We start from the raw sequence: 25323 nt of genomic DNA, 5'->3' as shown, positions 1-25323 counted from the left end.
GGAAACAGGCACCTTACCAGGCGAAAGATTGAGCACATGTGCTGCTGCCACCTAGCATTCTGGCGCTGCAGAATAGCGTTCTGTCACTGGAGTTCCAGCTGCTGAATTATTTGCTTGATCTTATCTTATGAAGAGCTCCATCGCATCAAGTCCGGAGACCGTCACGGCGCCGGCCGGAGCAGGGGCCCCGTTGGTTTCAGTTTCCTCACCCTTGCAACGCAAACGAAGAATAGCCTTCAGGTCCCGGACGGCGGCCAATTCCGCAGCAAACTCATCAGAGCGGGCTCGCGGGGGAGGCGGACAGCTCGAAGTGCACGCTTTGCAGCTATGCCGAACTAAATGCGTTGTTCGATGAGCCCGTCCTCCTGCCGTGACGGATATTAATGAAGGCTGATGGCGTTCCATTGACGGGGTACTTACATCCTGTCCTTGCCGGTGTACTCGAGCTTGTCGTTGGCCTCCACGAACCGAACCACTGCTTTCAGGGCTCCTTGTGGAATCTGGCTGTCAATTAGCCATGGCGAAACAATGCTGCAAGAGGCGTCATAGCTTCATACGGCAGGACAAATAGTTCCGTTCTGGGCGCAGTTCGAGCACCGCACACCGTCACCTAGCACCGGAATACTCAGCCTGCGGCACCAAGAAGTCCGGTATGACAGAACCAAGGACCCGTCTGATCGTAGTAGCATGCTAGCTCGAGGTTGTCAACCATTTTGCCTAGCCATCGTCGGCACCTGAGCGCAGGAACGCGTTAGCGGCAGAGAACACAAGTTACGCAGCTGCGTAGCATACGGTATGATCCGGCGCGTCCGGGTGCACTTCTGTCTTGTGCCAATTCGATCGTCTGAAGTGGGTGCCTATCCCGCTGTTACTTAACAATTTGAGAAACTTCCACTTCTCTAACTAGGTAGCAGACGCTTGTTATCATAAATAATACTACAAGAGCCGCAGCGGCATGGCTGCGTTTTATACCTGAACTCGATCCAGCAGGTTCGTCTTCAGAGGCGGGACTCCACTGAAGCATCGAGACCCTGACAAGACTCCTTAACGAGGGCGAAGTTTCTCTAGTTTGCGACATTTGACTTTTATAAGTCAATATATCGGCAATCGGACGGTCGTTCTCATATCGCGGTAGACGCGTCTACTAAGTCCTTACGAGGACAAGAATACTTGCTCCGCGCACGCTAATTCTCTACTGTACACGGTAAGTAGTCTATGGATTAGTCTTGGAGGGGACGAGGGTGATGTAGCAGGGGTTGGAGCGGAAGCTCTTCGTCTAAGCTGCTCTCAAGCACTGAGTTCGTACCTTACTCCCTATCACTTACGGCCACTCCGTACAGAGGTCAAGTACGGATAAGCACAGAGTCACTTCGCGCTCCGGACTGGAGGCGCCCTGCTTATCTCCCGTTCAGCCACTGTGGCGTGGACACATGTTCTTGGCGCACCGCATTCGTTCACGTGCTGTCGCCTCGGCGGAGGCGGCGAAGGAGCCTTTCAACATTCAACATCGCGATCGTCTCGAGCCCGATCTTCCATTGCGACGTGCCGACTCATCTAACTCGGCACTTTGTTTGGTGCGGAGTGTCGCACTGTATCAAAGCATAATATGAGCGACCAAAAGCGAATAAGGGACTTTGTCTCCGGACTTGCCCTCGCTGCTGCCGGGGTGCGTACAAGTTTGATGGAGGGGAAGGGAGGTTGTTACTTGTTTGCTAACAGAACCTTCCAGGCGATATCGGCGTATTATGTGTATCAAGAGCTCCTCAGGCCATACCTCGACAAACTACTCGACCCCGACCGAGAGAAGAACGAGCAAACCAGGTTAAAAGCCCAGGCGAACCTCCAGAGGATACGACGAAAACAGGCCGAAGCGGTAGGCGAAGGCGACGATGGGACAGACTGGTCGCGACAAACAGCCAGGTTGGAGGACCTTGTTCTCAACGACTACGAAAACCAGGTAGCCCTCGAGGTTGTTGCGCCAGAAGACATTCCGGTCGGCTTCGACGCCATTGGCGGCCTGGAGGACATCATCGAAGAGCTCAAGGAGGCGATCATCTATCCATTAACAATGCCGCATTTGTACAGTCACGGCGGGGCGCTGCTGGCGGCGCCCTCTGGCGTCCTACTGTACGGACCCCCGGGCTGCGGGAAGACGATGCTGGCCAAGGCCGTGGCCCACGAAAGCGGCGCCTCCTTCATCAACCTACACATCTCGACTTTGACGGAAAAATGGTACGGCGACTCCAATAAGCTGGTCCGCGCCGTCTTTTCTCTGGCACAGAAGCTGCAGCCCGCCATCATTTTCATCGATGAGATTGACGCTGTCCTGGGCACACGGAGGAGCGGGGAGCACGAGGCGAGCGGCATGGTCAAGGCCGAGTGAGTTGTCCTACCCACCCAACGGCATGATTTGATCCTGACAGACGCAGATTCATGACCCTTTGGGACGGTCTTACCTCGACAAACGCCGCCGGCGTTCCTAATAGGATTGTTGTGCTTGGGGCCACCAACAGGATCAACGATATCGACGAGGCGATCCTCAGGAGAATGCCCAAGAAGTTTCCCGTGCCGCTTCCTGGGATGGAACAACGGCGACGCATATTGCAGCTGGTACTAGGCAACACAAAGCGCGACCCCGAGAACTTTGACCTCGACTACATTGCGAGGGTGACAGCAGGCATGTCTGGCAGCGACATCAAGGAAGCATGCCGCGACGCGGCCATGGTGCCCATGAGAGAGTACATCCGCCAATACCGGGCGTCAGGCGGAGCCATGTCGCATGTGAATCCCGACCACGTCAGGGGTATCAGGACCGAGGATTTCTTTGGCCGCAGGGGCGGGCGAGTCGTTGCCGAAACACAGTCGCGCCAGGTGAACGTCTCCGATGCGCCCAGTGACGAATATGAGGAAATGGAAGAAGAGGAAGGCGACCAAATCACTTCCTCGGCATAATCCAGCGTCCAATTCCTGTGCACCGCAACATCAGTCCCTTTTTTGCCTACGTTACCTGTGGACATGACTGTAAGACTTGATGGACGACACGGCATACCTACCGGCACGCAAACGAGTAACAGTTATAGAACATACCTAGATAAATGGACCACGTCTTCCATTCATTTCAGTGTCACGCCAGTTTACTGTTTAGCCGACTTAACCATCTCGTTTGAATCTCTCCTTCAGCGAGGGGACGCTTCTCGTTTCTAGTCGTCAATGGGACTGCCGAGTCGGCAACACGGCAGCGATCTTGCCCCTAGCAAATCACGTCATTCGAATACCCACAGTGGGTTTCCTCGTCAGAGGCCAGTACCTTGAGCGCCAGTGATCCGCCGCTGCCCGCGAAGTACCTTTTTATTAATCTATGCTCCGGGGTCGGACGGAAGAAGTGGGTCGACCCTGTCAATGCACGGCTCCTTCCCCAAGAAAGACGAATGACTCCAGGGAAGGCGGAACAAACTCTGGCAGGCCGACCCTAAACTCGAAGCGCCAATTGCTCCTCAAAACTCATCAACGAACGGATCCTTCAGGTTACTACAATTATTCATCAGATTTTCAGGCAACCTGCGCTCGCCCTGTTGTCCCATCGCGTGGCGATTCCAAGTTCTCCTCAATTTCCCCGCCACGTGCCGCCCTCTTCCAGACTCACCTCACCTTCACCGACTGGCTAGTCCTTCTCAATGGCAACTTCAAACAGACTTAGCCCTGCATCGCAGGCTGCCAACAAAGTGTTCACCAGAGTAGACCTTGATGGCCATGCTCTCCCACCGTCACCTGCCCCGTCGAGCCCGCTCTCTGGGAGGAAGCGGTATGCCTTGGCCACGGAGTTGGTCTACACCGAGTCCAAGGATCAGTATGGTGCCTCGAGCATCCCCATCTATCAGTCGGCAACTTTCAAGCAGACGTCGTCCAACGGCGGCAACGAGTATGACTACACCCGATCTGGAAACCCCACCCGGACACACCTCGAGCGGCACCTGGCCAAGATCATGAACGCGACCCGCGCCCTGGCTGTTGGCTCCGGCATGGGCGCCCTGGATGTCATCACACGTCTCTTGAAGCCGGGCGACGAGGTCATCACCGGCGACGATTTGTATGGTGGCACCCACCGCCTCCTTACATATCTCAAGAACAATCAGGGTGTTGTCGTACACCATGTCGACACTACCAATGCCGATTCGGTCACAGAGGTCATTTCGGACAAGACCGCCATGGTCTTGCTTGAGACCCCGACAAACCCGCTCATCAAGATTGTCGATATCCCCTCGATTGCAAGGGCAACACACGAGGCAAACAGCAAGGCGCTGGTGGTGGTGGACAACACGATGCTTTCACCCATGCTCTTGAACCCCCTGGACATCGGCGCAGACATCGTCTATGAGTCCGGCACCAAGTACCTCTCGGGCCATCACGACATCATGGCTGGCGTGATTGCGTGCAATGATTCGGAACTCGGCGACAAGATGTACTTCACAATCAATGCGACGGGTTGTGGCCTCTCGCCCAACGATTCATTCCTCCTCATGAGGGGCGTCAAGACCCTGGCCATCCGCATGGAGAAGCAGCAGGCCAACGCCCATCAAATCGCAGAGTTCCTCGAGTCGCACGGCTTCCGCGTTCGATACCCCGGTTTGAAATCACACCCACAGTACGATCTCCATTGGTCTATGGCCCGGGGCGCCGGCGCTGTGCTATCATTCGAAACCGGTGACGTTGCGCTCTCTGAGAGGATCGTCGAAGCCACTCGACTGTGGGGTATCAGCGTCAGCTTTGGCTGTGTCAACAGTCTCATTAGCATGCCCTGCCGCATGAGCCATGCTAGTATCGATGCCAAGACCAGACAAGAGAGGCAGATGCCCGAGGATTTGATACGTCTCTGTGTCGGCATTGAAGATGCGGGTGACTTGATAGACGATCTCTCTCGTGCTGTAAGTTATACCAGACACCATCCTGTACCTGCTCGCCTGGACAACCCCCTGACACTCACACTTCTGTAGCTTGTACAAGCCGGCGCGGTCACGGTCACGCTAGATGGTTTCCACGCGCATGATGTGGACGCCGACAGTGAGACTCCCTCGGCCTAGCAGTCTCGCATTTCTCCTTAACCGCATATGCCAGTCGCTTGCTGCCCACAGACTCTGGCGTTGATTCTTAGGCATGAGGGGTGGGATTCTGCATAGACTTGAAGGTAACGAAGTACAACCAAAACGATTTCCCGAGTTTGGAAACGCCAATACCTCCGTATAGCAACCCGAGACACACGGGTGCTGCACCTACAGCCGCGCGCCATCTCTGCTCGGACTATTATCGCTGTCTCGTCTTTCTCCGCGACTGCTTCAACCGTCAGATCTGGCACATTCGGTTCGCCGAGCAGGAATCGTCGCCTACCCGGTCAGTCCGCCCAGGAAAAGAGCTTCGTTGATGGTGAGGTTTCTGGGATCACATTCGTCGCTCCAGGCCTTCAGCATTGGCGATTGTTGCTGAAGTGCATTGTCGGCGGCAGCTGACTGAGGCTGGCTTCGTTGGCCGTCACTGCGGACATAAGCAAGAGTATCCTTCGACGTGGAGTGATCACAGGGCGAGGACGACAAACCGTTGATGAATATCCTGAGTACGTCTCTGGTCTTTCACGCTGTGGGGCATGGTTGGTCGGGGCGTTGGAGTGTCGGGATCTTTTATCAGCGAGGATTCTGGTAGACGCTCTGGAAGGGACACGTACATTCGGCTGATGGGAGGGCGTTGGGTCTATATGACCTCTCTGTCACCAGGACGGTCAACCAGAATACGCTAGGGGGTGCTCTCCGCCAAGGATAGCCTGCGGAACAAGCACTATTCCTGGTGGCATGATTAATAGAAGGCACGCCGCTTCACCCTGGTCCGTCCATACTGCTGCACAATGTCAACCATTGATAGCGCGATTTTTATCTCAAGCCCGGGGTCCGATCGAACCGCTCAAGTGCCCCTGCAGAAGCATCGTGGCGACCAGGAATTTGGTCAAGCCATGGCGATCTTGGTCGAAAAGTCGCTTGTATCGATTTTCATATGTTGGACGCCACAACTCCCTGTTGCCCGGAAGCATGTGTCGGTAATACCGTCCGCCGCTCGATGCTCAGCTCTACCATACGCCGTGGCTTGCCAGTCAAACGGCACGATCAAAACCCGCTCATTGCATGCAGAATATTTAATTCGCATCGCGTCTGTCGCCCATTCGTCGACGTCTCTTGGGCCGAGGAGTCGTTTCTTCATCCACCAGAGACAGACCAGAGACTGTGGCGGCAGTACCACACACCATCTCTCCCCGGATCGACCGTCAGAGCGCACTTGTTCAAAGCGCTGCGGCCGATGCCCTCACGGCCGTGTTTGCCCACCAAGATGCGTCCTCAAAGGTACGGCTTGACATTACTGCACGACTTGAGTCGTTTATCTGCGACGGGAACACACCACCGCGTTCTGACCGGTGGCGATATTCCTTCGAGAGACATTGCCTTCAATTTGTTTGTTTGCTCTTGCAGGACGAGCCAGGGAGCGCGCCTTTCAGCTGAGAATACCCCTGTGACTTTGAGAACTAAACGGGTTGTCCTGCACCCGGATCGCGACCGCGCTGGTATCCGATTTCCCCAGGTCAGCACTGCAAGATAGCGATGCGGATGGGAAGTGATGGGACATATCCGCCCTGGGATTGAACATCCCTCACTCGCCGTCCCGCGACGTTCCCACTGACCTGGGAGGGGACAGTCGGCAGTGATTTCGTCAAAGCGCTCCCGACGCTAGACGTTACACTTGGGTGCTGTCGATATACTGGGTGGTGCTTGACAGCGCAAGTGAAAGCTCGGGCAGAAATGTTCTGCTCAGGAACAGAGGATGGAGGGCGGTGGATGTGCTGACTCCAGACTGCATCTGCAGGTTCCCGATAACCATGTCTAATAATCCGCTCTCGGTCAGAATTGCCGAGCTTTTCACCATCGAGGGCTCGTCATGCCGGACGCCGTTACCGCCCAATATCCTCGCTATGACGGTTCTCGACGCCGTCGACACTGCCCAGGCTGTGGCATCGCATGAGAGTCACCTCGGCTGCGTCACCCAGGAAAGTCGTACAAACAGGGCCCGCCGCGGCTGGCATGTCGAATATCTGCGCCCTCGGGGTATCGATGAGACAGGAGCAAAAATCCCCCGCCTCGCTCGGTCACACAGTTTCGCCGTCATTCTCCTAGCGAGTGGCGCGCGCTGTCATCGGACTCAACGTCGCTGTCGGCCGTCAGACGGCCTAACACAACACCTACCTACATATGCCGCCAGTGCCCCGCAGGCGAGGGGTATCCCGGTCTGTCAACCCTCGCTTGCTCCGTCCCAGGTGCGACAACAGGCCAGTCTAATAGTCTCGGTGAAGGAGGCCGGTAAATGGAGACATCTCGGCCCGCACGAGATGCTTCTAGCGTCGCCGTCGCCGCCAGATCCTTCCCTTACCCTTCACAGCAGACAGAGCCAGGCTCCTTCCCTGACCGCTACTCCGACAAGTTGGGACTCTTAGACTCGCCATTGTCGAGTCGCACGGCGGCATGCACGAACAATGTAACAGGCAACGCCGACAGGTTGGTCATGCGGTACACTTACTGAGAAAAGGGAGGAAAGGGGTCAAGAAGGGCCGGCCGAGGTGCATGGAGAGGTCGCCGAACATGGAGGAGAAGAGAGAACAAACAACGCGCGCATGCGGCCACTGCAGTGCTGGTCCGTTTTGATGCCCCGCAAACTCTTCATCTCCGGCCACACACCATCGGCGATAGGAGGAGCGTCACTACATCAGCAATAGGCCGGGTGTTGACATGACAAAGGGGCTCACTATGATTCTTCCAGGCAGCTCGACGGTACCACAATCGTCACGAAACAGTCCTTCGTCCAAAATCGTGCACACTCGGCTCGCAAACCTTCGAAAAATTGAATCTCGGCTACCCGCCATTCTCAGAGACCACATGCTCCGTTCCGGGAGCGTCTCGTCTTCGGGACCATATGGGATGGTTGCATCTGATTTCTTCGAGATTCGACGGATCTTGGTGGAATTAAGAATACCAGGATTTTGCACTACGTGCATCGTTAGGATTCAAAATGTACGTAACCTACCGAGCAGGAAGGACAACTTTGAGGTATAGCCCCAGGCCGCCGTAGTCAATGTGTCGGCAATGCCATGGATGGACGGACGGCCCTTTAAGGGGCTCGAGCGAGATTTGACCGAGTCGCTCAAAAACAGCCGTCACTGCAGGGGAATTATGCTCAATCACTCGTCCAGATTCCATGTACTAATGCGCTCTCTCTGCTTGTCCGGTGTTCGTGCAGCATATGAGAGACACAGGACTTGAACAGACCTGTGATGGATGAGACAGCTTAGGCAAGTACAACACTGAGCTTTTTACTGAGAGGGCCTCGTGCGGGAGGCCTCTAACCTCAAAACGCCGACGGCAACATGGCATATCAAGATGGGAGTTCTGCCGGTTGGCAACTAAGACACTGCTCCCTTGAATCTCTCCTTGACAGAACCACAAACAAGGCAGTGATATGTTCTATATGAAGGTCGCATGCTTGACATGATAGATACGATGAGATTCCCTCCTATCAGACATGCCCCATCCGCCCAACGGCTCCCCCATCCGCAACTTCATTTGGTCTCTGGTATACATTGTAACTGGTTCAGAAATGGACAGAGACAGAGATACAGGATGCACAGCTAAAACCAAGCACGGTACACACACGGGTATTGACATTGGAGCGCATGCCATCCGAGACCGAGACAGAAGCGGAGAGGGGAAAGAAAGGAGGAGAGTGAATGGACGAGTTGCACACCCACACCGCCAACCCAAGGAAACCCAACCGTTTTCCGGGGACGCACCGAGGATGAATTCAGCGTGCTCAAAGACCACTCTAACGCTGCTGCTTCGTTGATGTTGAGGGAGGACATGAGCTACCAGGAATCAAGCAATACCAACTCTGTTCATTTCAATATTGATTACTGCAAGCACAAAGTCAGGAAAGAGAAACAGCACATAGGTGTAAGCCCAAAGAAGACAGCAAAACCATCTACCAAGGCACGAAAGAAAAACAACAAGACTAAGACACCCAACTCGCTGCTCTGCACTCAACAAATCAACCAACCACACTCCCCAATCTCAAGCCAACTTCCCCTTCCCCTTCCCCTTCCCATCCAGCGACGGGTACTCATCCACAACGCCATTGGCATTGCCCCGCGCCTCCTGATCCCTGGCCCTCCTCTGCCTCGCCTCCTCCTCCTCCAAGCTCAACCGCAGCGCAAGCGCCAAATCATCATCAGCGCTGACCCCAAGATCAGGGGTAGCACCAACCTCTGACGCGACGACATAGCCCGAGGGAAGTCCACCAAACCCAAAAGAACTACCGGCAGTTGCTTCAGAGGACAGCCGCCGCCCCTTCCCCTTGCCCTTCGCAGTCTTCACCTGCACCTTCACCCCATACTCACAGACATTATTACTCCACGAAGACGCAGGGGCAGAGGCAGACGCAGGCGCCGACAGCTCCGCCTCCATCCCGGCATCGCCAACCCCTTCCAAAAGCGACAGCCGAATAGCCCTCTGAATCTGCGCCTCATACTCCTCGTCCACCGCCTCCTCCTCCCTCAAGACTGGCAGCAGACTACGCCGCTGAGCACTCGGCCCGGCGACCCCATCGCTCACCCCTCTTCCCATCCAACTCAGCTCAGGCGTGGCAGTCTCCACTCCGCCATGGTTAGCCGAACTCCCCCCACTCGACGAAGAACTCGCCGATTCGCCTGCGGTATCGCTACTCGCGCTGGTGGTGGCGCGGCGCGCCTCGTCCACGGCAAAGCTCTCCTCCGAGATCATGCGCGCATACTGCAGCGCCTCCTCCTCGGTCAGCTCGGCCAGCCCGACGCCGAACCGCTTGCGGAGCCGGTCGGTCTCCCTCGATCGGTGCTCCTGCTCGTGGCGCAGCTCCGCCTCCTCGGCGGCGATGTAGCTCGACACGGTGCCGCTGTGGCGGCGGCTGGCGAGCCGGCCGTGTATGTCCGAGTGCCGGAGCCGGCGCTTGCGGCCAGGTGCCTGGTTGGTCGAGCTGTAGGTCCAGAAGCGGATGAAGGTGCCGAAGGCGAGGACGCCTCGCAGGACGGTGGCGTCTGGGTCGAGGACGATGGAGCGGACGGCGAAGTAATTCGCGTGTTGCAGCGCCGGGTTTTGGTGCAGAATATGTCGGGGGATGCGGCCCGAGGATCTGGAGTTCAGAGTTCGGGTAGCCTCGAGGGACGACGCGAGCGGATCCCATGCTTGGACGAGGCTGTCGCTGCCTCCGTGAACGAGATACAGCGCCGACACGGCAAGGGCAGTAACTTCCGGCGACTCAGTCTGTATGACTCTCAGGGGGTGCACCGCTGGCGAACCCGTGCCACGCATGTTCCAGACGACGACGGTGCCGGTGTTTGTTCCGACAGCTAGGAGACGGGCCCGCCGTCCAGGGATTTCGCCCGTAGCATGCTTGGACGTCGGGGTGCTGGGAGTGTTGGGCCCTGACGCCTCTGCGAGTAACGGATCCTCAAAAGCTGCCATGATCGCGAACGTGGACATGTCGACCGCACTCGCAGTGATCTCCGTGGCCGGCTTCTGTTTGAAGACAAACTCGCTAGTCCGCCATTCTTCCGTCTCGACCATTCCCGGGATCGATCCGAGCCGAGGAGTAGTCATTCCAGAGAGCGACGGAGATACGCCGCCCCCATTGATGCTGGCTTGAAATACCGCTTCAATCACCTCAACCTCGGTCTCTCCTCCATAGATTGACGGGCGAGAGGCAGTGAGCGGGGCGACAGGAGTCAAGGCCCCGGAAGGACTCAACTTGATAGAGCTGCCGCCCTTGACGTATCTGCGGACAGCGGCAGGTTCACCCTCTTCAGTACCGCAGGTGATTACGAAGACGGCCTCTCCGCCACCACTTTCACCACCGGCGGCAAAGTCGACCTCGAGCCTACGCAGCATATCCCAGCCCTGGCAGACCTTCTTGAAGTGAGCAGGCGTCTTGCGGAAGAACTCCTCAATTTCCCTGGCCTCCGCAACGGCCTGCTCCCTGCTCAGGTTCATCGAGTTGGCTGACGACCTTGGCGAGTATGTGCCCGAAATGGCATTCTTGTCGAACTCGTCCGGCTTGGCCGTACGGCGAGTGGGCTCGATCAGTTCCCAATATGCCGTGCGGCCAACATGCCAAGCATCCTTGACCGCATCCTCGACCTTACCCTTGTGCAGCGGAGGGGCTGGAGGTTCGGTCAAGTAGAAGACCTCTCCCAAAGCATTCAGTGCGACAGCCCAGACTCGCCCGAGACCCTTCCGCCGCAGGCTGTACTGGTCATCAACCTTGATGTCGATGATAGGAACTCCAGGGCTGAGAACCCAGCGGGCCGTCATGTCCCCATCGCCATAACGCGAGCCAGTGGACTCATGGCCCAAAGCGTAGCTCGTCACCACGCCGAGCGTAGACCCAGCCATGATTCCAACCATCGACTGCGTCGTGGATGTCACGTTATTCGATTTGGCGATCCAGACACAGCTGATGGCATCGGTCAGTTCGGGGATCTTCGGAATCTCTGGCGCTGTTTCGACCATGTTATGGCTGTGTCCGAGATAGTGTCCACGCAGCTGTCCAGGGGTCTTGTAGTAGACTCGACCTCCGGGAAAGCCCTCGCCACCGACGAGGCCAAATGGTTGGCTCACGTCCATGACATTAGGCACAGCTGCGGGGCCTTCGCCGGCTCCGTAGAATTCGAGGTTCGGAAAGACTTCATCGAGCTGCTGAAAAGAGAAAGGGTCGTCTAAGCCCCATTTCTCGATCCTGCCCGTGGTCGGGTCGCTGACCGTGGCCACACCAAGGTCCCGAGTGCCGTGAATCACCCTCGGCCCTTTTTTGCCGCCCGTGAAGTCAGCATGGACATGGCTGATCATCCACGGAAGCTTCGAGTTATAGGTGAGCACAGCGCTGGCCTTCCTCCCTGATTGGCTGGAGCGAGTTGAGGACCCAATGCTGCCAGGCTTTCCGCGCACCACGCTCCTCAGCAGGCGAGTTCGGAGCAGGTATTCGCTGCGCCAGGAGGCAAGAGGAGTGAGACGCGTGAAGTAGCGGACCTCGGATCGGATGACGTCCGACACATCGGCATCTCTGGCCTGCTGGTTAGCCTTCGCATGGCCGGCCGACAATTCCTGCCCAGCGAAGTAGCGCAGGAAGGCGGCCCGCCATGCATATGGTGTGGTGACGAGGGCATAGAAGCGTTTCGAAACCAGGGCCACGGCGCTGTGCGAATCGGGATGCAGGTGGGACAGGATCTGAGTCAAGATTTCTGCAGCGGTTCAAGTCAGCGACCGGCCGCAGCAGTCAGCTCGAAAGGTAGGCTCGCCCGTAGCAAGAGAAACGAACCGTTCGGGAAGTCTGTCAGCTGGACACCAGCAGAGGGGGTGCCATGGGTGACCTTGAAGCCCAAGGCCGGATGGGAACTGCTGCTCTTGCTGCGGGGTGACGAGGAGATGGCTGCATTCTCGTAGTCGAAGATGCGTTGGCCGGCGACGGGAACTCGGGTGGCTGCAGCAGCAGATTTGCCCTCGGCGACATTCAACCGTCCAAGGGTTTGGTCGAGCTGGCCGACGACATCAGGGCCGGTGTCGTCAGAGGCAGCCCCTCCACCCGAGTGCCGGGCATCCGGCGACGCCGTTCGGCCACGCGCCGGAGAGCGAGCGGCTGGCAAGCCTGAGCGAGAGCGACCGGGGCCATGTTGAGCGGTGGTTTTCTGGGGAAGATGGGAGTTGGCTGTGTGGAAGTCGCTGGTTGGAGTCTCGATCAGCCCTGATTGCATAAAGTTTCGTGCGAGAGCGCTGGGTCAAGTTGCAATCGGCTGTGCACCTTGGTTTGCACAGTCGAAATGGGACGCTGGTTATCGCTGACTGTTACGTGGAAAAAGAGAATGTGAAGTCAAACTCCGGAGATGGCGCCTTCACCCGCGATGAGTGTGCTCTAACTAATCGTTGGTAACGTGTATCTGCGCTTGGGTGCGTGGGAGCAGAACAGTGATGGAGTGACGTGTTTGTGCGATCCAAGATTTCCTGTTGTGTCACCCGGTTGCCGACCAATGGGCTGCCGCACGTGGCCTCGGCGTTTCGGGTTCGGGTTCGGGTTCGGGTTCGGCAGGAGGACCCTTCTGGCAAGGTCCAATTTACGGCAAACCTCCAAGCAACGAACGGCGTTGTTGACGCCTTCGACGCCACAGCGCCGTCAATACTGTCGCTTGAGCCTCACAACTCTCACTTGATATAGACTTGATGATTACGGAGGATGCAATAATCGAATTCCGCACACGCCATCGTGGTTTGCAATGCGTCTCGGAGCTGCCTCCACTTTGTTCTCCCGTCACTTCCAGTTCACGAGACCCTGTCGTTTCGTCCATTGTCTGTTACGTTAAAGCGTAACCCTTCCCCGTAACGACGTGGACATACCCGAGTCAGGCGACCCGTATCACTACGACCAATGATCGTCTGCTGTGATTCATGCCCTCCGCAACTGGACCTCTCGGTGATCATTTTCCCTCTCAGGAACAAAATGGTCGCGGCAGTGGGACCTGAGACATTGAATCAAGCCTTTCGCTATGGGTCCCTCGGATCATGGACCGACAAAAGTGGGTTCCGAGTTCCAAAGCCGTTGCCATCCTATCCCTGACGGATCCTACACAGTATGCCCTTGCTCCTCCGAGCTTCGAACGACTGGTCATATCTGCCATGCCACAGTATCAAAGAAAGTGCCTGGCTTGGCGCGGGCATGAGTTCCTGAAAAGCCCTGGGTGTGCGGGTGAGGTTCCATTGCGGAAGCTGGGATGAACGGCGATAGACCGGAACGAGGACTCGCGAGAGTTGGGCGCGGCAAGCATCACAGAGTTCCAGGGATGGGGATGAGTAGGCCGTCGGTGATAGTTGAGAAAAATGCATCGCTGCGCCGTGACAACCTTCTTATACCGTAACCTTGAAGCCCCCGTTGCTGTTTCTCACCTGTCATCTTTAGACTCGAGAGAAGAAGGCAAAAACCCCTGAGCATCGCCTCTCGCTGACCCTTGAAAAGGTCCGCTCCATTGACCGGAGACCAGGCTGCCAAATGAGGTCGGCTTTGGGCTAATCGAGATGATAGTAGACAGGTGTGAATGATGGTTGGGAGCCGTTTGTTATTGTAAAGGAGCAATCGTCTTCGATGAGAGCTTGAGCCGAGGTTGGTGATGAATCAGGTTGTGGACCGGCAAGGGAACACTTTTTGTTGTGGACGCGCCACCAATGAAGCCATTTCATACGTGATGATACCACGTACCATTGCGCCGGCGCGCACGGAGGGCAAGCATTGCCGAGCACCATGCATCCTGAGGCATTGCAAAACGCCACCTCGTCCAGCCCAGGGGTTGTTGAGTCTAGGGAGTACGGAGTCCACAGTACGGACAGGCGAATGCAGCGAATCCTATGAGGGTAAGAGCTCTTTTGGACGCCCGCCGAAACTGCACCTCATTGTCCAAATCACTTTTCGACACGCGAGGGTTTTGCTCAGAGCACACAGGGGGCGGGGAAGCAAGTCGCGGCATGTTGCAGGTCCCTGCCATTGGTGCGAGAAGCAACGCTTCGCAGCCTCCCACGGTTCGGGTTGCAACCGCCCAGATTCGCCCTCGTGTAACTATCCATACCGATCACATATCTGCCACCAGGAATCATGAGGAAAGGGGCCGTGCGGGCAAAAAAGAATCTATCTCGTTGTACATGTTCTTCGGTGAAAAAGAAGCAAACGGCGCTGCCGCCATCGGATGATGTGCGTCTCGAGATCAGCGCCTGGCCGGGGCGTCCCGTTGTTAGCGTCCGCAGGGGTGGAGCCGGACAGTCGGGAGACCACATCTGCAGTCGACTTCGTTCTGTGGCCAGCTGGCTGCTGACTTCAAGGGCTTATAGACTTTCCGCTGATAAGGCGCTGTTAGGGGTCTCATTCGAATCGAAGCATATTCCTTTCTCGGAACAAGAATTTGCAGACGAGGTTCACGAGTGTAAAGGTGGCCGTTCCGAAACGGCCTTCCTAGCCGAGGGCTTCGGGCGATGCAGCACAATTGCAGCGAGCCTATGGCCGATGCTGGCCTCCGAGCGGGGAACTTCTATGGCATCCGGAGGCTCCGTGAGAAGACAACATCCAGTCAATGCCAAGACTTGGGGGTCCCGCTCCGGAGAGCAGACGCTGACCAAACTTGAAGTCGAGGCGGCGCCATTTTGGCAGCAAACGAGGTGTGATCAAAGCTGTTCCCAAGTGTGGCCGTTACATGTCTGCGTTCATGATTTCTCCAATAAAAGTCGTCAACAATGCTCCATAAAGTTCGAGGCAAGCCGAGCTTGACTGGTGAATGAGCGGTGAGGAAAGGGACAGCATGCTCTCCTTCTCGGGACCCGACAGTCTGGGACCAAGGGCGGATGGCCGCTGGCCGTTGAGCTGCTGCAGAATCTTGAGCAACATCAAGCAGGAACTGGTGGGCGGCCCAATTGGAAATGGACGCCGTGGCGGGGGCTCGGAGTCCATTCTCGGGAAGAAAGGAGGCAAAAAGAGAGTCCTTTGTTGAGTTGAGGGAACAGCAACTGGCTGACGTTGCAAGTCGATACTCTTGCCGACTTCCCAGCCCTGGAAGGCACAATCGAATCCTGCTGATAACGCTTGAGAGAAAAGGACATGTAACGCCAGGCCCTTGTGGGTGTCCTAAGCTTATACTCTGAGGTGCCACCGCCACAGAGAAGTGTGCTTGAAACCTGCTTGTGGGTTTGCTGGAAGCGAATCTCTTCATATTGACTGCTGCGGGACGGTGAATAGCAGTGACTCCAGCGGTTGCTCGAAGCTGAACGAAGCAAACCGGGAGGTATGGGCATGTTCTCCGGTTATGTCCAGCCGGCCCGTTGAGTGCAGGCAGCCCGGGACTAAATCGCGCAAGGTCTTTCGAACGGGGAAGTGGCCCGAATAATTGATACCTCCATTCGGCCATCCGGGTTTTACTCACCACAAGCCAATTGGCTTGTTTAACCACAGTCAAGAAGACGATACGGAGGCACGTTCTTGCAGTGAGTTCTGATCGTCAATTGTGAGGGAAAGAGGAGAACAACTGAGCACGCCGTGCCGTGTGTGCGTATAGCGCAATCACCACCAACCTTGGAGCTGCTCGATTCGGCTGCTGCATCGCGTCGATGTTACGCTGCAGTCAGTGGACGGCATGAAAGCTGCAGGACACGACGCAAGTCGACGAGTTGGTGGGCATCAAGTATTGCCAACTTGGCCGCCAGCCGGGACAGCGCCACTTGAGAGTGACGGTATCATCATGCCCAAGTACAGCTCTCCAGCGATGAAGCATGGACGGGAGCACGTTCGATGCCTGGTTGTCGTCCGTCGATCGCTGCAAGCCGAGTGTCGTCGGAGTCCGCAGCGCCGCGGATTGCCGAATCACGAACTGGCAAAGATCCGATGCCGCCACTTCGATATTGATCATGATTTGGAGAGTGACAGCAGTCTGTACGGAGCTCGGGCAGCGTGCGCTGGGTGTTATGCTGTCGTGGCAGACCAACAGTTTTCTTGTTGTTTTGAGTTGGTGCAGAATGGAAAACGTTCCCTTCCAAAGCGGGTGCCAGAGTGGGGCTTTACCCATGCTGCCGGAAGTATTCCCAACCCCGCGACTGGGTGGCTTGGATGGAAGTTGGAAAAGTCGGGCGATTTCCCCGTTTTGGCAGCAGGGGACGTCGCCCCGCAACGCAACCGCTTCCAAGAAAGACGCAAGCGAAGTGACTGGTCGCTTGAACCAGTGGAGTCGTACCCCGCCCAAGTGCCAAGACAAGAAATACGGCGTGCCAGCTCCGTTTCCTCTGCGTTTTGTAATCGAGAAATAGGTAAGCTACACGTTCATACAAGTTGCCATGCAAAGCACTGACCGTCCGTCGCCTCGGTACCTCGTCCTCCGTTCCGTCGCTTCCCACTTCCCCGGGACCACCCAGTGGCAAAGTGATTTCGAGCTGTCGGTGCTGGTCCCAGGTGTGCGGCCCACAACTTGCGTGTTGTTTCGCCGCCGGCGTCTCGCGCAGACCAGGGCAGGGCTTGGGCTCGGCAGCATTGGGCCTAACTATTGATAAGCGGCGGTCGCCTGCGTGTGGACGCTTTCCCATGTGGCCTGCTCGAAGTGAAGTGGTTGACTGGTTTTAAGGTCGTTCCCTGTTCTCCGTTCCCGCAATTGGCGTGGACCGCAGACCTGGGTTGTCCCCCGTACCTTACCCATCCTGTCGACACCACCGCTAGCGTGCTGCAATACTCCCTCGTTTCCGCCCCGTGGGCCGGCTGGAGCGCAAGAATACACCCCTATCCTTGTTAGCCGCTTGCACTGCACCACACCAGATCCTCTTGCTCTCTCCGCTCTCTTCTCCTTCCCCCTTCCCGCTCCGGCCGGCGCTGGGATCCGGGTTTTGTTTTCTCTTCTCCTTCTTCCCGGATCTGTGGTCGCCTCATCTCAACCTCATCCCAACAAGACCCTGACCGAGTTAGGGTCGAAAGAACCGCCAGCACGTTGACAAACACGTGCGACACCCCAAAGGAGCGAGCGTGGGACGCAGTCTAATAAGTGCACAGATCATCCAGCTGCCAAAGGCTGCTTGGATAGGTGCAGGGGCCTAGAGGATATCGCTTGGACTGTGCTGGTCTTTTGAAGCGCCCTCACAGCCAGTCCATTACCACAAACTTTGACATCGTCACACGATATCGATTCAATCACCGCTCGGGTCCTCTCATTGAGCCGTCAGTCATAAGCAGCCGGTGTTGCCCACGGACACCACAGACACAATATCCGACAAGCACTATCTAACAGCAAACTGCCGTCAATATGAGTTCTCCCGCGCAGGGTGGACCTTCGGTCCCAAAAGAGAAAGAGAAGGAGAAGAAAGGCTTGGGAAAGGTCCTGTCCAGGATGAAGACGGTTTTGAAGAAGGCCGGAGGTGATCGCCGCCTATCTACGATCGGCTCGAAAGCTGATACCCCAACCGCCGGTGCTGCTGCTGCTGCTGATACAGCTCCAGCTTCGAGGTATGTCATATTTTCTATCTCGTCTCAGAATTAGCATTGATGGCGAATGGTTATGAGAGAGGTGGCTAAGACATCTCTCGACGTCCTTGTGCTTATGATCTAACCTTCCGTGACAGCGAACCTGCACCGCCTGCCGCCGAGGCTCCAGCGGCCGTGGAAGCGACCAAAATTCCGCGGTCTCATATCTTTGCTGAGCGCGCGAAGAAGCTCGGCGAGCTGTATGGCCTGGAGCTGAAGCCCAGCGAGTGGCACTCGACCGAGGGCCACGCTCTTCGTGTGGAGAAGCCCATCAGGATGCGCGTGCACAGGAAATGCCACCTCTGCAGCACGTCGTTTGGCTTGGGCAAGGAATGCCCGCAGTGCAGGCATGTGCGCTGCAAGGACTGCCCACGCGTGCCCCCGAAGCGCACCGAAGTTGAGAGGGAGGAGAGCCGCAAGAAGCGGGCGGCCATGATCAAGGAACGGGCCGAGAACGCGCCCATCATTCCCGACTGGGATCCAACCCCGAAGAAAATCGTGCTCAAACGACCGGCCAAGACGGGCAACCAGGATCTCTACTACAGGAAGCCTCGGCAGCGCGTACGGAGAAATTGCTGCCAGTGCCAGAGGCTGCTCCAAGGCACGAAGACATGCGAAGGCTGTCAGCACACCCGATGCACCGACTGTCCCCGGGATCCGTAAGTTCACACCTCTGCCTGCCGCCTTATGAGAGGTGGACTCGGTGCTGACTTTCAATGCAGACCCAAGAAGGACAAATATCCGTACGGCTATCCTGGGGATGCTCCCGGTACCAGGGTTGGACACTACCAATGCGCCGCCTGCAAACACATCTTTTCGACACCGCCTACGGACGCCCCAGCCTGCGTCAAATGCTCGCACGCCCAGTGCAATCGGCTAACCCCCAAAAAGGTGGAACCGGAACCCGATCCCGAGATTCTGAAGAGTATACAGGCCAAGATTGAGAGCCTGAAACTCGACAAGTGACGACATCCAGGCGCCGGTCATGTTCTCGACCATCATTGCCTGAACGGCGCTTGAGTTGGAGCCGGATCCGCAAACCGGGAAAATGCCGCGAGTTGGAAGGAGCTGGGGAGAGCGAGCGTCGTCTTCTTGTTCCATTTCGACATTATCTCGATACAATTATTCATCATCCTTTCTCAGAAGTATGAGCGTCATCAGTCACGAAACGTTTCCATCTTTCCTCGAGCATTCAGCGAACCGCTCATTTGTCCACTGGCGTGCGGTCAACATCTCCATATCCCTCGAGCAAACGTTGCATTGCGCTTCCTACGCACATATCTCTTCGTCAAAAAGAGTCGCAAGCCAAGGAAATTATGAGGGTATATCTCGCTGCGCTGCCCGGGACGCCTTCGGCACACACACGAATATACACGCTCACCGGAACATGCGACCACGACCCGATTGCATCTAGACGGTTACACTGCGCTTTTGTATCCCCCCTCCTTGATCTTAGGCTGGGCGGGGCGCCGGGAAAGGGGTAATTCCTAGTCATGGACGGAGGCGACGAGGTGGTAATGGGGGTCTGGGTGCCGTGTGCAACCACCGATTCTTCCGATGCCCAAGCCGCCATCGAAGGGGAAGGGGCTCCTCCAACGATGGACGCAAACATCGGCATGCCAGGACGAAAAATAAACTAGAAGGAGGAGGCGAATGTCACGGACTGATCAGTGGTTGTTTTTTTGGATCGTTTTCCTTACGCATTCAGGTTTTACGGCTCCGTCACATACTAAAGCCACTGATGAAATGAAGATCTCTCTACTTCTCGTCTCCTTGTGGTCCACACCTGGTGTTTCGTCCGGCCAACATACAGCAGCAAAACGTACGCACTCTTGCTAATGAATGACGCTCGGCAATCGGGATCAGATCATGGCTGCTTTTCCATCGCAAAACCTGTGCCGCTTTGGCTAACCTGGCTAAATCTGCCGGTAATCCCAAGCTGATGGGACAAAGACGGAGCCGGAGTTACACGACGACACTCTATCACACCCACCAATAATGCCTTGCCCACACCACAGCGGGCGGCGAATCATGCGACATCTTCCCGAATACCTCTGTCCCTGGCTCCGTGCCATTCGATGCCGTTCCACCCTTCTGGGTTCCATTGTTAATTCATCATGCATGGCCAGTTTTTCAAAACGGAAGGACGTTTGGTCCCATTCTCGCGCACCGTCGGCACAGCGCAGGTTGAGTATTGTACGAAGGGGGCTGAAGCAGTCGTGTCGCAGAGAGTGTATGGGCATTTGGGACGAAGACAAAGCATGCAAGCAATTGTCGATGCCACTCCCCTTCAATTTCTTCAGGTTTCCCCAAAATTGTGAGTGTTTTTCCGTTAAGCTGGCCATGACGGACAAATGAATGGACCCAAACCACTGGGACCGACACACGCACACGTACATTGCGGCGGCAAGGCGCATCAAGCCCTGGCGCCACAGTGGCGCCAGACTGCCTTTTTTGCCCTTGTTTGGCCCGACCCTCCCTTTCCATGCTGGCGGTATCCATATTATGATGAAAGTGCAATTCCTACGGATAACGTAATGCGCGCCCGCGTCGACGGGAACCGACCTTGTGGGATGAGGCGTCAGCATCTTCACCGGTCTGTGGGGTGTGTGTTTCCTTTTTCCTTTTAATTTCAGTGGGGTTCCAAGCGAGGCGCCAACCGCTCTGTCGGAACCGCTCTTCGCTGATCATACGGAAAGGGCAGGGAGAGAGGACAAGGGCTGTCATGGCACGTTTGTTCTTGTCAGATGCTGGCGAGAACTGGGCAAAGGAAGAAAACTCGGAGTGGATTCCATGGCGATCATACCCGGTAGCTGGACAAGGCAGAATCGACCCTGTTACCGATTGTTTGGTAACCGACGGAGCCTGCTATCTAATAACCAACCATCAGCTGAAATGGCTACTGCACGAGCATCGGTAATTGAAGGCAGCAGTGCCGTCAGACAGCTGCAATCGGGCCTTCATCGGTTCAGGCGCCGGGAGAGATGCGAGATGAAACTGACGGGAGAAGGTGCTCGCTTGTTGGATGGGAAGAAACGACGGGAACCAGTCGCTTGAGATCCGGCGGCAGCTGAATAACTCAAGTTGGTGTGGGAAGGGTTCATTCGTGGCGCTGGATCGGGTAGCTGTCGCAAGGGTCGGCCCGGGCATGTGAGAATGCTCTTGTTTGTTCGGGCGCCGGCAGCATTCTCCGTGTGAAGTGCATCGCGAAAACACTTTCTCGGGCGGAGCTCCGAAGGGTTGCCCAGATGGTGGCTGTCTGATGCATTCTGAGCTGGTGTGTTACACGTTATGGCATTGGCTGCCGGCCTTGCAGCATCTCAAGCCGACTGCAAGCTCCTCCCTGATGGACAGCTCACTTGCCGCCACCTCCGGTACGGAACGCCTCCCGGCTTTTCACAGAATGTGTTACACAAGGTAACTTACCGATGCGTGGCGTCAATGGCAAGCGTCGACGGAAAAATCGCGTTTTGCCCCCCACGTTGTGATCAGAGTCCTAGCTGGAAACAGCACGAGCTTAATTATTATTGGACAGAAACCGAGGAGACACTCTGACCTGCAGATCTTATGTTGATTACGTGCACGTCCATGAGTCAGGGATTTGCCTAAACTGGGCGAATCTGCCTCAGGCTGTCCTGAATAGGATATCAACAGTTCATGATTGGTTTGTCTGTACTCCGTACGCCGGTTTAAATATCTATCTCGACCAATTGTTTAAACCTAAGGTAGATTTATATCGTGGTGTGGAAGCAGCTGGGATTGTTGGCAATAAGGTATAATACTACACTTGATTACGTACTGTTACACTGTATATACCGGTATTTGTTAACCCTCACCGCTCCTCCCTTCACAGCCAAGCCGACGACGACCCAGCCGGCTGGGAAGCTGGTGGAGAATTCCCGTCGCTCGGTCTGCCCGCTGCCAGGATGAACGCTGTACGAAGCAGCGGCCTGCGTGTTCCAGCATTTCAAAAGAGTGAAAGGATTCGATGGGCGACAGATTGCAGAAAGGCTATAAAACGGAACAAAAACGGAGGGACAACGCGAGTGCCTTCTGTTTGTGACCAAAGACTTGGTTCTATTACAGTCAACGGCTCCTGAACGGCAGTTTCAGAAGGGCCAAAGCAGACAGTGCCGGTGCTGTTGCCCAAGTGGAGAGAACGTCACTCCTCCGGCTTTGACAAATTCGTACAATACATTGATAATGGCAGGGCCAGACTGCTGCACGGCAGGATAGGCTCAGCAGAGACGGACTTGCCCTCAGCGGCCACCAGAGTCTGCCACCTCAGCGACAGCCTATGACAAAGGCTGCTTTATGCAGCCATCAAGACCCCCTCAGCAAATGGCAGACCACCCGGTCCCCATTTCAAACGCCTCAAATAACCTAGCCCAAACAAACAATAAGAACAACACCCCGTTCTAATTCTCAACAATGCCCACAGGCGCGCTGAACTCAACGCCCACCGCCTCGCCCAGCGTAGCCTTCCTCCCCGCCCTGCGGCCGACATAGATGCCCCCACCGCTATGCCCCCGATTGTTTAGATACGCGGGCGCCTCCTCCAGCAGGCCCCTCTGCACCCAGGCCTGGAGGCGAGGCGGGTCGATGACGCTCATGAGCTTCTCAGTTACGTAGAAGCGGCCCAGGACGTCGTGCTCGGGGCGCAACACCCCTTGCTGTTGGTCTGCTGCGGCGACGAGCGCCCAGGTCCAGCACATACTGTTGTCCCGCTCGATGGCGTTGCGCGTGGCGAGCTCCTCAACGAAGGCCGGGCCGAGGGACTCGGCGGGTACCGGGACGAGGCCCTGCGGGAGGTTATTTGGGGTGGTGTTGTTGGCGGGGACGCGGATCGTGCGGTAGAGGTTGCCTTTGAACTGGAGAGTGGGCCGGGCGCCCGGCGGGGAGGATGGGGTGAGGACCTGGATTTCGGTGATGAGCATGACCAGGTTGAGGTTGGCGTCGGACGGGGATTGGTGGTGATCGAGCTGCTGCGTGGGCTGGGTGTCACTTGCGACGCGGACAGGGTCGCCGACGAACACCATCTCGGTACCGAGATAGATGCCGCGGTAGTGCTGGACGTACAAGGCGCCGTCCGGCGTGGCGCCCTGGCGGAGCAGGTCGAAGGTAGAGAAGGCGTCGTTGATGGTGCGGGCGCCCATCTTAGACGCTTCGAGGCCGAGGATCTGGCGGTTGACCTCGCGCTTCGAGGGGTCCGGCTCTTGGGTGTAGCGGGCGGCGAGGGCCGGCCAGTCGACTGTCTCGAAGGTCTTGTCTTTGAGCTCGTCCATGGCCGTATTGGGAACGCTAAAGGTGAGGAAGGGCCGCATAAACTGGCAATCCTTGACGATGCTGGCTTGCTGCAGCAGGGCGTGGCCGAGCGGCGCCAGCGTGAAGTGATAGCTGGAATCGGACGCACCCGGAGATAGGGGTGTGCCTGGCTTTGGGGTGATGGCGAGGACCACGCCTAGCCTCCAGGCTGCGTGCTTGTACCAGATCAATTCGCCTACGCGGAAGACATTTGTCCATCCAGTAGTCCCTGGCGGAGCCTGGTGCTGCGGCTGCTGGTACTGCGGCTGCTGAGTGGGCGTGGGAGCGGGAAATTGTGTCTGTGTTGGGGCTGCCTGGGTCTTCGCCAGCTCCTGCTTGGCCTTCTCGAGATACTTTGAACACAGGTCGCAGGGACACTGGCTGTTGTCGGTCGAGTCGCTGATCAGCCACAAGGCGTGCAGGGCAAACTCACCGGGGGTGCGGTAGTGGGCCTTGGGGCCGGCCGGGTGGCCGTACAGGTAGTAGTCCCGGGTGCCGGCCTGGGTCCTCACGGCGCATCGCAGCTCGTAGCCCTTGGGGAAGTCGGCGAGTTTGTACTGGCGCTTGTCATCCTTGGGCCCAATCTGGTTCTGGAGATGGCCGGCGACAATGACCTCCCATCGCTCTCGCTGCGCCACATCTTGCTCTTCGTCATCCCTCAGCGCTACGTGGTCGAGCTGGGCGTACCCTTGGCCATCGCTCCGCGCAATGTGGATGGGCCAGTATTCGTCATTTTGCGCAGAGGAACTTGCCATGACTTTGCCCACAAAGTTCCGTGTCTGCTCAGGAGGGGCCAAAACGGTAACTTTTGAGGACAAGAAACCGCCCCCTTTGAACAACAACGAAGACAAGAAGCTGCCGTTGTTGCGGGGGCCCGAGAACTTGAAAGTGGATTTGGTAGTTCATTCGTTTTTCGGGTCCAAGTGCTGACTCAGCTAGGTTTTAGGTGCTCTATAATTGAAAACGGCAAGGAATATGGACCCACTCAGTTTCACTGTTTCGTTTCCCGACTCCGTTTCTCATCTATACTGGGGTATGATTCTAACATTGCTTTGTGTGATCACAAGTTCCACCAATGCGTTGCAAATCTTATTCTTGGCCAACCAAACGTGTTTGCGTGCCACAAAGCCAAGCGGACGCGATCCTGGAAGAGCCGAGTGCCGGCTTCTAAGAAACCGTACTAGGGACCAAGCTGTGAGCGGCAGCATTGCTCATGACCAAGCCATGTCACTGCAGGGACATGTATGTCTAAGAGCCAGACATATTACTTGACATATATCGGGAATGCTCCCTTGGCGATAGAGCCTGGGCGATTATTAATGTCATTGTATACGCAGTTGCTAAAGTCTTTTAAGAGCTTATATAGCATGAACTTATCGTTATTAATAGCTTATTAATTAAATCTTATAACTAATATGAATCGTATTAGAATTTATATCTGGCACTCTTAATAGCCGTCTTGAAATGCTACTAGAGTAAGGAGCTGGTGGAACTAGGTAGATTGACTTCTTATATACTTAGGAGAGCTGTTTCCTAATTCGCGAGCTAACTTAGTATATTGTTCTCGGCCTATGAGTTGATTGTCACTGTCACGGGTAGTGACAGTGTGAGGTTCATGTGCGCAACTCCTGGTTCGACTGGACAGTTCGAACCACGGTCCCTCTTTTGAGGGTGTTACGCAGTGGTCAGTTGCGCCCACCCGTGACAGTCACAAATGAACCAACGAGAGCCAACAGCGGCGCTTACTTGCAGAAGCCAGTGGAGAACGTAGGACGTTCCGAGCCAATCACTTAGGACCAATCGTAACGAGTCCTGGAGGTGCTCCAGAGAGCTCTCAGGAGCATGAGAGAGCACCAGTGTAAGGCCAATCAGAGGACGCTCTAAGAGGCT

At 56.2% G+C, this 25323-nt stretch overlaps 14 protein-coding genes across 14 annotated transcripts; 8 read left to right on the top strand and 6 right to left on the bottom strand.

Annotated features, from left to right (window-relative positions):
* Positions 1-865: 865 nt before the first annotated feature.
* Positions 866-1074, bottom strand: N657DRAFT_643365 (uncharacterized protein; the record flags this gene model as incomplete). The annotated part of the gene is made up of 1 exon (XM_062792537.1): positions 866-1074. The coding sequence occupies exon 1, from the start codon at positions 1022-1024 to the stop codon at positions 869-871; it is 156 nt and encodes a 51-aa protein (XP_062650355.1). The 5' UTR covers positions 1025-1074.
* Positions 1075-1342: 268 nt separating this feature from the next.
* N657DRAFT_313188 (AAA-domain-containing protein) lies at positions 1343-3101 on the top strand. Its single transcript, XM_062786751.1, has 3 exons — positions 1343-1666; positions 1730-2379; positions 2430-3101. The coding sequence occupies exons 1-3, from the start codon at positions 1607-1609 to the stop codon at positions 2950-2952; spliced, it is 1233 nt and encodes a 410-aa protein (XP_062650354.1). The 5' UTR covers positions 1343-1606; the 3' UTR covers positions 2953-3101.
* A 573-nt stretch (positions 3102-3674) lies between these two features.
* Positions 3675-5078, top strand: N657DRAFT_569016 (cystathionine beta-l; the record flags this gene model as incomplete). Its single annotated transcript, XM_062788633.1, has 2 exons — positions 3675-4922; positions 4992-5078. The coding sequence occupies 2 exons, from the start codon at positions 3675-3677 to the stop codon at positions 5076-5078; spliced, it is 1335 nt and encodes a 444-aa protein (XP_062650353.1).
* A 582-nt stretch (positions 5079-5660) lies between these two features.
* On the top strand, positions 5661-7668 carry N657DRAFT_313092 (uncharacterized protein). The gene is made up of 2 exons (XM_062786749.1): positions 5661-6380; positions 6898-7668. The coding sequence occupies exons 1-2, from the start codon at positions 6037-6039 to the stop codon at positions 7520-7522; spliced, it is 969 nt and encodes a 322-aa protein (XP_062650352.1). The 5' UTR covers positions 5661-6036; the 3' UTR covers positions 7523-7668.
* Positions 7379-8371, top strand: N657DRAFT_313139 (uncharacterized protein). The gene is made up of 2 exons (XM_062786750.1): positions 7379-7719; positions 7846-8371. The coding sequence occupies exons 1-2, from the start codon at positions 7551-7553 to the stop codon at positions 8136-8138; spliced, it is 462 nt and encodes a 153-aa protein (XP_062650351.1). The 5' UTR covers positions 7379-7550; the 3' UTR covers positions 8139-8371.
* Positions 8372-8908: 537 nt separating this feature from the next.
* Positions 8909-13052, bottom strand: N657DRAFT_643360 (uncharacterized protein). Its single transcript, XM_062792536.1, has 2 exons — positions 12424-13052; positions 8909-12346 (listed from the first exon to the last, which is right to left on the bottom strand). Exons 1-2 carry the CDS (start codon positions 12854-12856, stop codon positions 9150-9152), a joined length of 3630 nt encoding a protein of 1209 aa, XP_062650350.1. The 5' UTR covers positions 12857-13052; the 3' UTR covers positions 8909-9149.
* A 1492-nt stretch (positions 13053-14544) lies between these two features.
* N657DRAFT_643358 (uncharacterized protein) lies at positions 14545-15846 on the top strand. The gene has a single exon (XM_062792535.1). The coding sequence runs from the start codon at positions 14740-14742 to the stop codon at positions 15403-15405; it is 666 nt and encodes a 221-aa protein (XP_062650349.1). The 5' UTR covers positions 14545-14739; the 3' UTR covers positions 15406-15846.
* Positions 15847-16145: 299 nt separating this feature from the next.
* Positions 16146-17531, bottom strand: N657DRAFT_313029 (uncharacterized protein). Its single transcript, XM_062786746.1, has 2 exons — positions 16974-17531; positions 16146-16907 (listed from the first exon to the last, which is right to left on the bottom strand). The coding sequence occupies exons 1-2, from the start codon at positions 17150-17152 to the stop codon at positions 16253-16255; spliced, it is 834 nt and encodes a 277-aa protein (XP_062650348.1). The 5' UTR covers positions 17153-17531; the 3' UTR covers positions 16146-16252.
* A 380-nt stretch (positions 17532-17911) lies between these two features.
* N657DRAFT_567533 (uncharacterized protein) lies at positions 17912-19095 on the top strand (the record flags this gene model as incomplete). Its single annotated transcript, XM_062788520.1, has 3 exons — positions 17912-18111; positions 18228-18788; positions 18852-19095. The coding sequence occupies 3 exons, from the start codon at positions 17912-17914 to the stop codon at positions 19093-19095; spliced, it is 1005 nt and encodes a 334-aa protein (XP_062650347.1).
* Positions 19096-19256: 161 nt separating this feature from the next.
* N657DRAFT_313074 (uncharacterized protein) lies at positions 19257-19896 on the bottom strand. Its single transcript, XM_062786748.1, has one exon. The coding sequence runs from the start codon at positions 19745-19747 to the stop codon at positions 19418-19420; it is 330 nt and encodes a 109-aa protein (XP_062650346.1). The 5' UTR covers positions 19748-19896; the 3' UTR covers positions 19257-19417.
* N657DRAFT_313019 (uncharacterized protein) lies at positions 19699-20007 on the top strand. Its single transcript, XM_062786745.1, has one exon. The coding sequence runs from the start codon at positions 19783-19785 to the stop codon at positions 19966-19968; it is 186 nt and encodes a 61-aa protein (XP_062650345.1). The 5' UTR covers positions 19699-19782; the 3' UTR covers positions 19969-20007.
* N657DRAFT_313061 (uncharacterized protein) lies at positions 19748-20635 on the bottom strand. The gene is made up of 2 exons (XM_062786747.1): positions 19860-20635; positions 19748-19765 (listed from the first exon to the last, which is right to left on the bottom strand). The coding sequence occupies exon 1, from the start codon at positions 20544-20546 to the stop codon at positions 20046-20048; it is 501 nt and encodes a 166-aa protein (XP_062650344.1). The 5' UTR covers positions 20547-20635; the 3' UTR covers positions 19748-19765; positions 19860-20045.
* Positions 20636-22177: 1542 nt separating this feature from the next.
* On the bottom strand, positions 22178-24551 carry N657DRAFT_643354 (uncharacterized protein). Its single transcript, XM_062792534.1, has one exon. It carries the CDS (start codon positions 24186-24188, stop codon positions 22548-22550), a length of 1641 nt encoding a protein of 546 aa, XP_062650343.1. The 5' UTR covers positions 24189-24551; the 3' UTR covers positions 22178-22547.
* Positions 24299-24827, top strand: N657DRAFT_313002 (uncharacterized protein). The gene has a single exon (XM_062786744.1). It carries the CDS (start codon positions 24409-24411, stop codon positions 24703-24705), a length of 297 nt encoding a protein of 98 aa, XP_062650342.1. The 5' UTR covers positions 24299-24408; the 3' UTR covers positions 24706-24827.
* Positions 24828-25323: the final 496 nt, after the last annotated feature.

Source organism: Parathielavia appendiculata (assembly GCF_033297405.1).
Source record: "Parathielavia appendiculata strain CBS 731.68 unplaced genomic scaffold N657scaffold_3, whole genome shotgun sequence".
In the NCBI taxonomy this organism is placed as follows: domain Eukaryota; kingdom Fungi; phylum Ascomycota; class Sordariomycetes; order Sordariales; family Chaetomiaceae; genus Parathielavia; species Parathielavia appendiculata.
This window is presented reverse-complemented; position numbering and strand designations above follow the sequence as displayed.

What these genes read in the sequence shown, in the direction of transcription:
- N657DRAFT_313074 (XM_062786748.1), bottom strand. Translation starts at nt 19,747, where the DNA reads ATGCCGATGTTTGCGTCCATCGTTGGAGGAGCCCCTTCCCCTTCGATG.
- N657DRAFT_643360 (XM_062792536.1), bottom strand. Translation starts at nt 12,856, where the DNA reads ATGCAATCAGGGCTGATCGAGACTCCAACCAGCGACTTCCACACAGCC. An exon ending in GCTGACAGACTTCCCGAACG is followed by an intron (nt 12,347 to 12,423) that starts GTTCGTTTCTCT and finishes GAACCGCTGCAG; the next exon opens with AAATCTTGACTCAGATCCTG.
- N657DRAFT_313139 (XM_062786750.1), top strand. Translation starts at nt 7,551, where the DNA reads ATGCACGAACAATGTAACAGGCAACGCCGACAGGTTGGTCATGCGGTA. An exon ending in ATGCGGCCACTGCAGTGCTG is followed by an intron (nt 7,720 to 7,845) that starts GTCCGTTTTGAT and finishes TGATTCTTCCAG; the next exon opens with GCAGCTCGACGGTACCACAA.
- N657DRAFT_313029 (XM_062786746.1), bottom strand. Translation starts at nt 17,152, where the DNA reads ATGCTGCCGAGCCCAAGCCCTGCCCTGGTCTGCGCGAGACGCCGGCGG. An exon ending in AGGTACCGAGGCGACGGACG is followed by an intron (nt 16,908 to 16,973) that starts GTCAGTGCTTTG and finishes TACAAAACGCAG; the next exon opens with AGGAAACGGAGCTGGCACGC.
- N657DRAFT_643354 (XM_062792534.1), bottom strand. Translation starts at nt 24,188, where the DNA reads ATGGCAAGTTCCTCTGCGCAAAATGACGAATACTGGCCCATCCACATT.
- N657DRAFT_313019 (XM_062786745.1), top strand. Translation starts at nt 19,783, where the DNA reads ATGTCACGGACTGATCAGTGGTTGTTTTTTTGGATCGTTTTCCTTACG.
- N657DRAFT_643358 (XM_062792535.1), top strand. Translation starts at nt 14,740, where the DNA reads ATGAGGAAAGGGGCCGTGCGGGCAAAAAAGAATCTATCTCGTTGTACA.
- N657DRAFT_313092 (XM_062786749.1), top strand. Translation starts at nt 6,037, where the DNA reads ATGTTGGACGCCACAACTCCCTGTTGCCCGGAAGCATGTGTCGGTAAT. An exon ending in ACCAAGATGCGTCCTCAAAG is followed by an intron (nt 6,381 to 6,897) that starts GTACGGCTTGAC and finishes CTGCATCTGCAG; the next exon opens with GTTCCCGATAACCATGTCTA.
- N657DRAFT_313061 (XM_062786747.1), bottom strand. Translation starts at nt 20,546, where the DNA reads ATGCGCCTTGCCGCCGCAATGTACGTGTGCGTGTGTCGGTCCCAGTGG.
- N657DRAFT_313002 (XM_062786744.1), top strand. Translation starts at nt 24,409, where the DNA reads ATGGACCCACTCAGTTTCACTGTTTCGTTTCCCGACTCCGTTTCTCAT.
- N657DRAFT_313188 (XM_062786751.1), top strand. Translation starts at nt 1,607, where the DNA reads ATGAGCGACCAAAAGCGAATAAGGGACTTTGTCTCCGGACTTGCCCTC. An exon ending in TTGCCCTCGCTGCTGCCGGG is followed by an intron (nt 1,667 to 1,729) that starts GTGCGTACAAGT and finishes AGAACCTTCCAG; the next exon opens with GCGATATCGGCGTATTATGT. An exon ending in AGCGGCATGGTCAAGGCCGA is followed by an intron (nt 2,380 to 2,429) that starts GTGAGTTGTCCT and finishes TGACAGACGCAG; the next exon opens with ATTCATGACCCTTTGGGACG.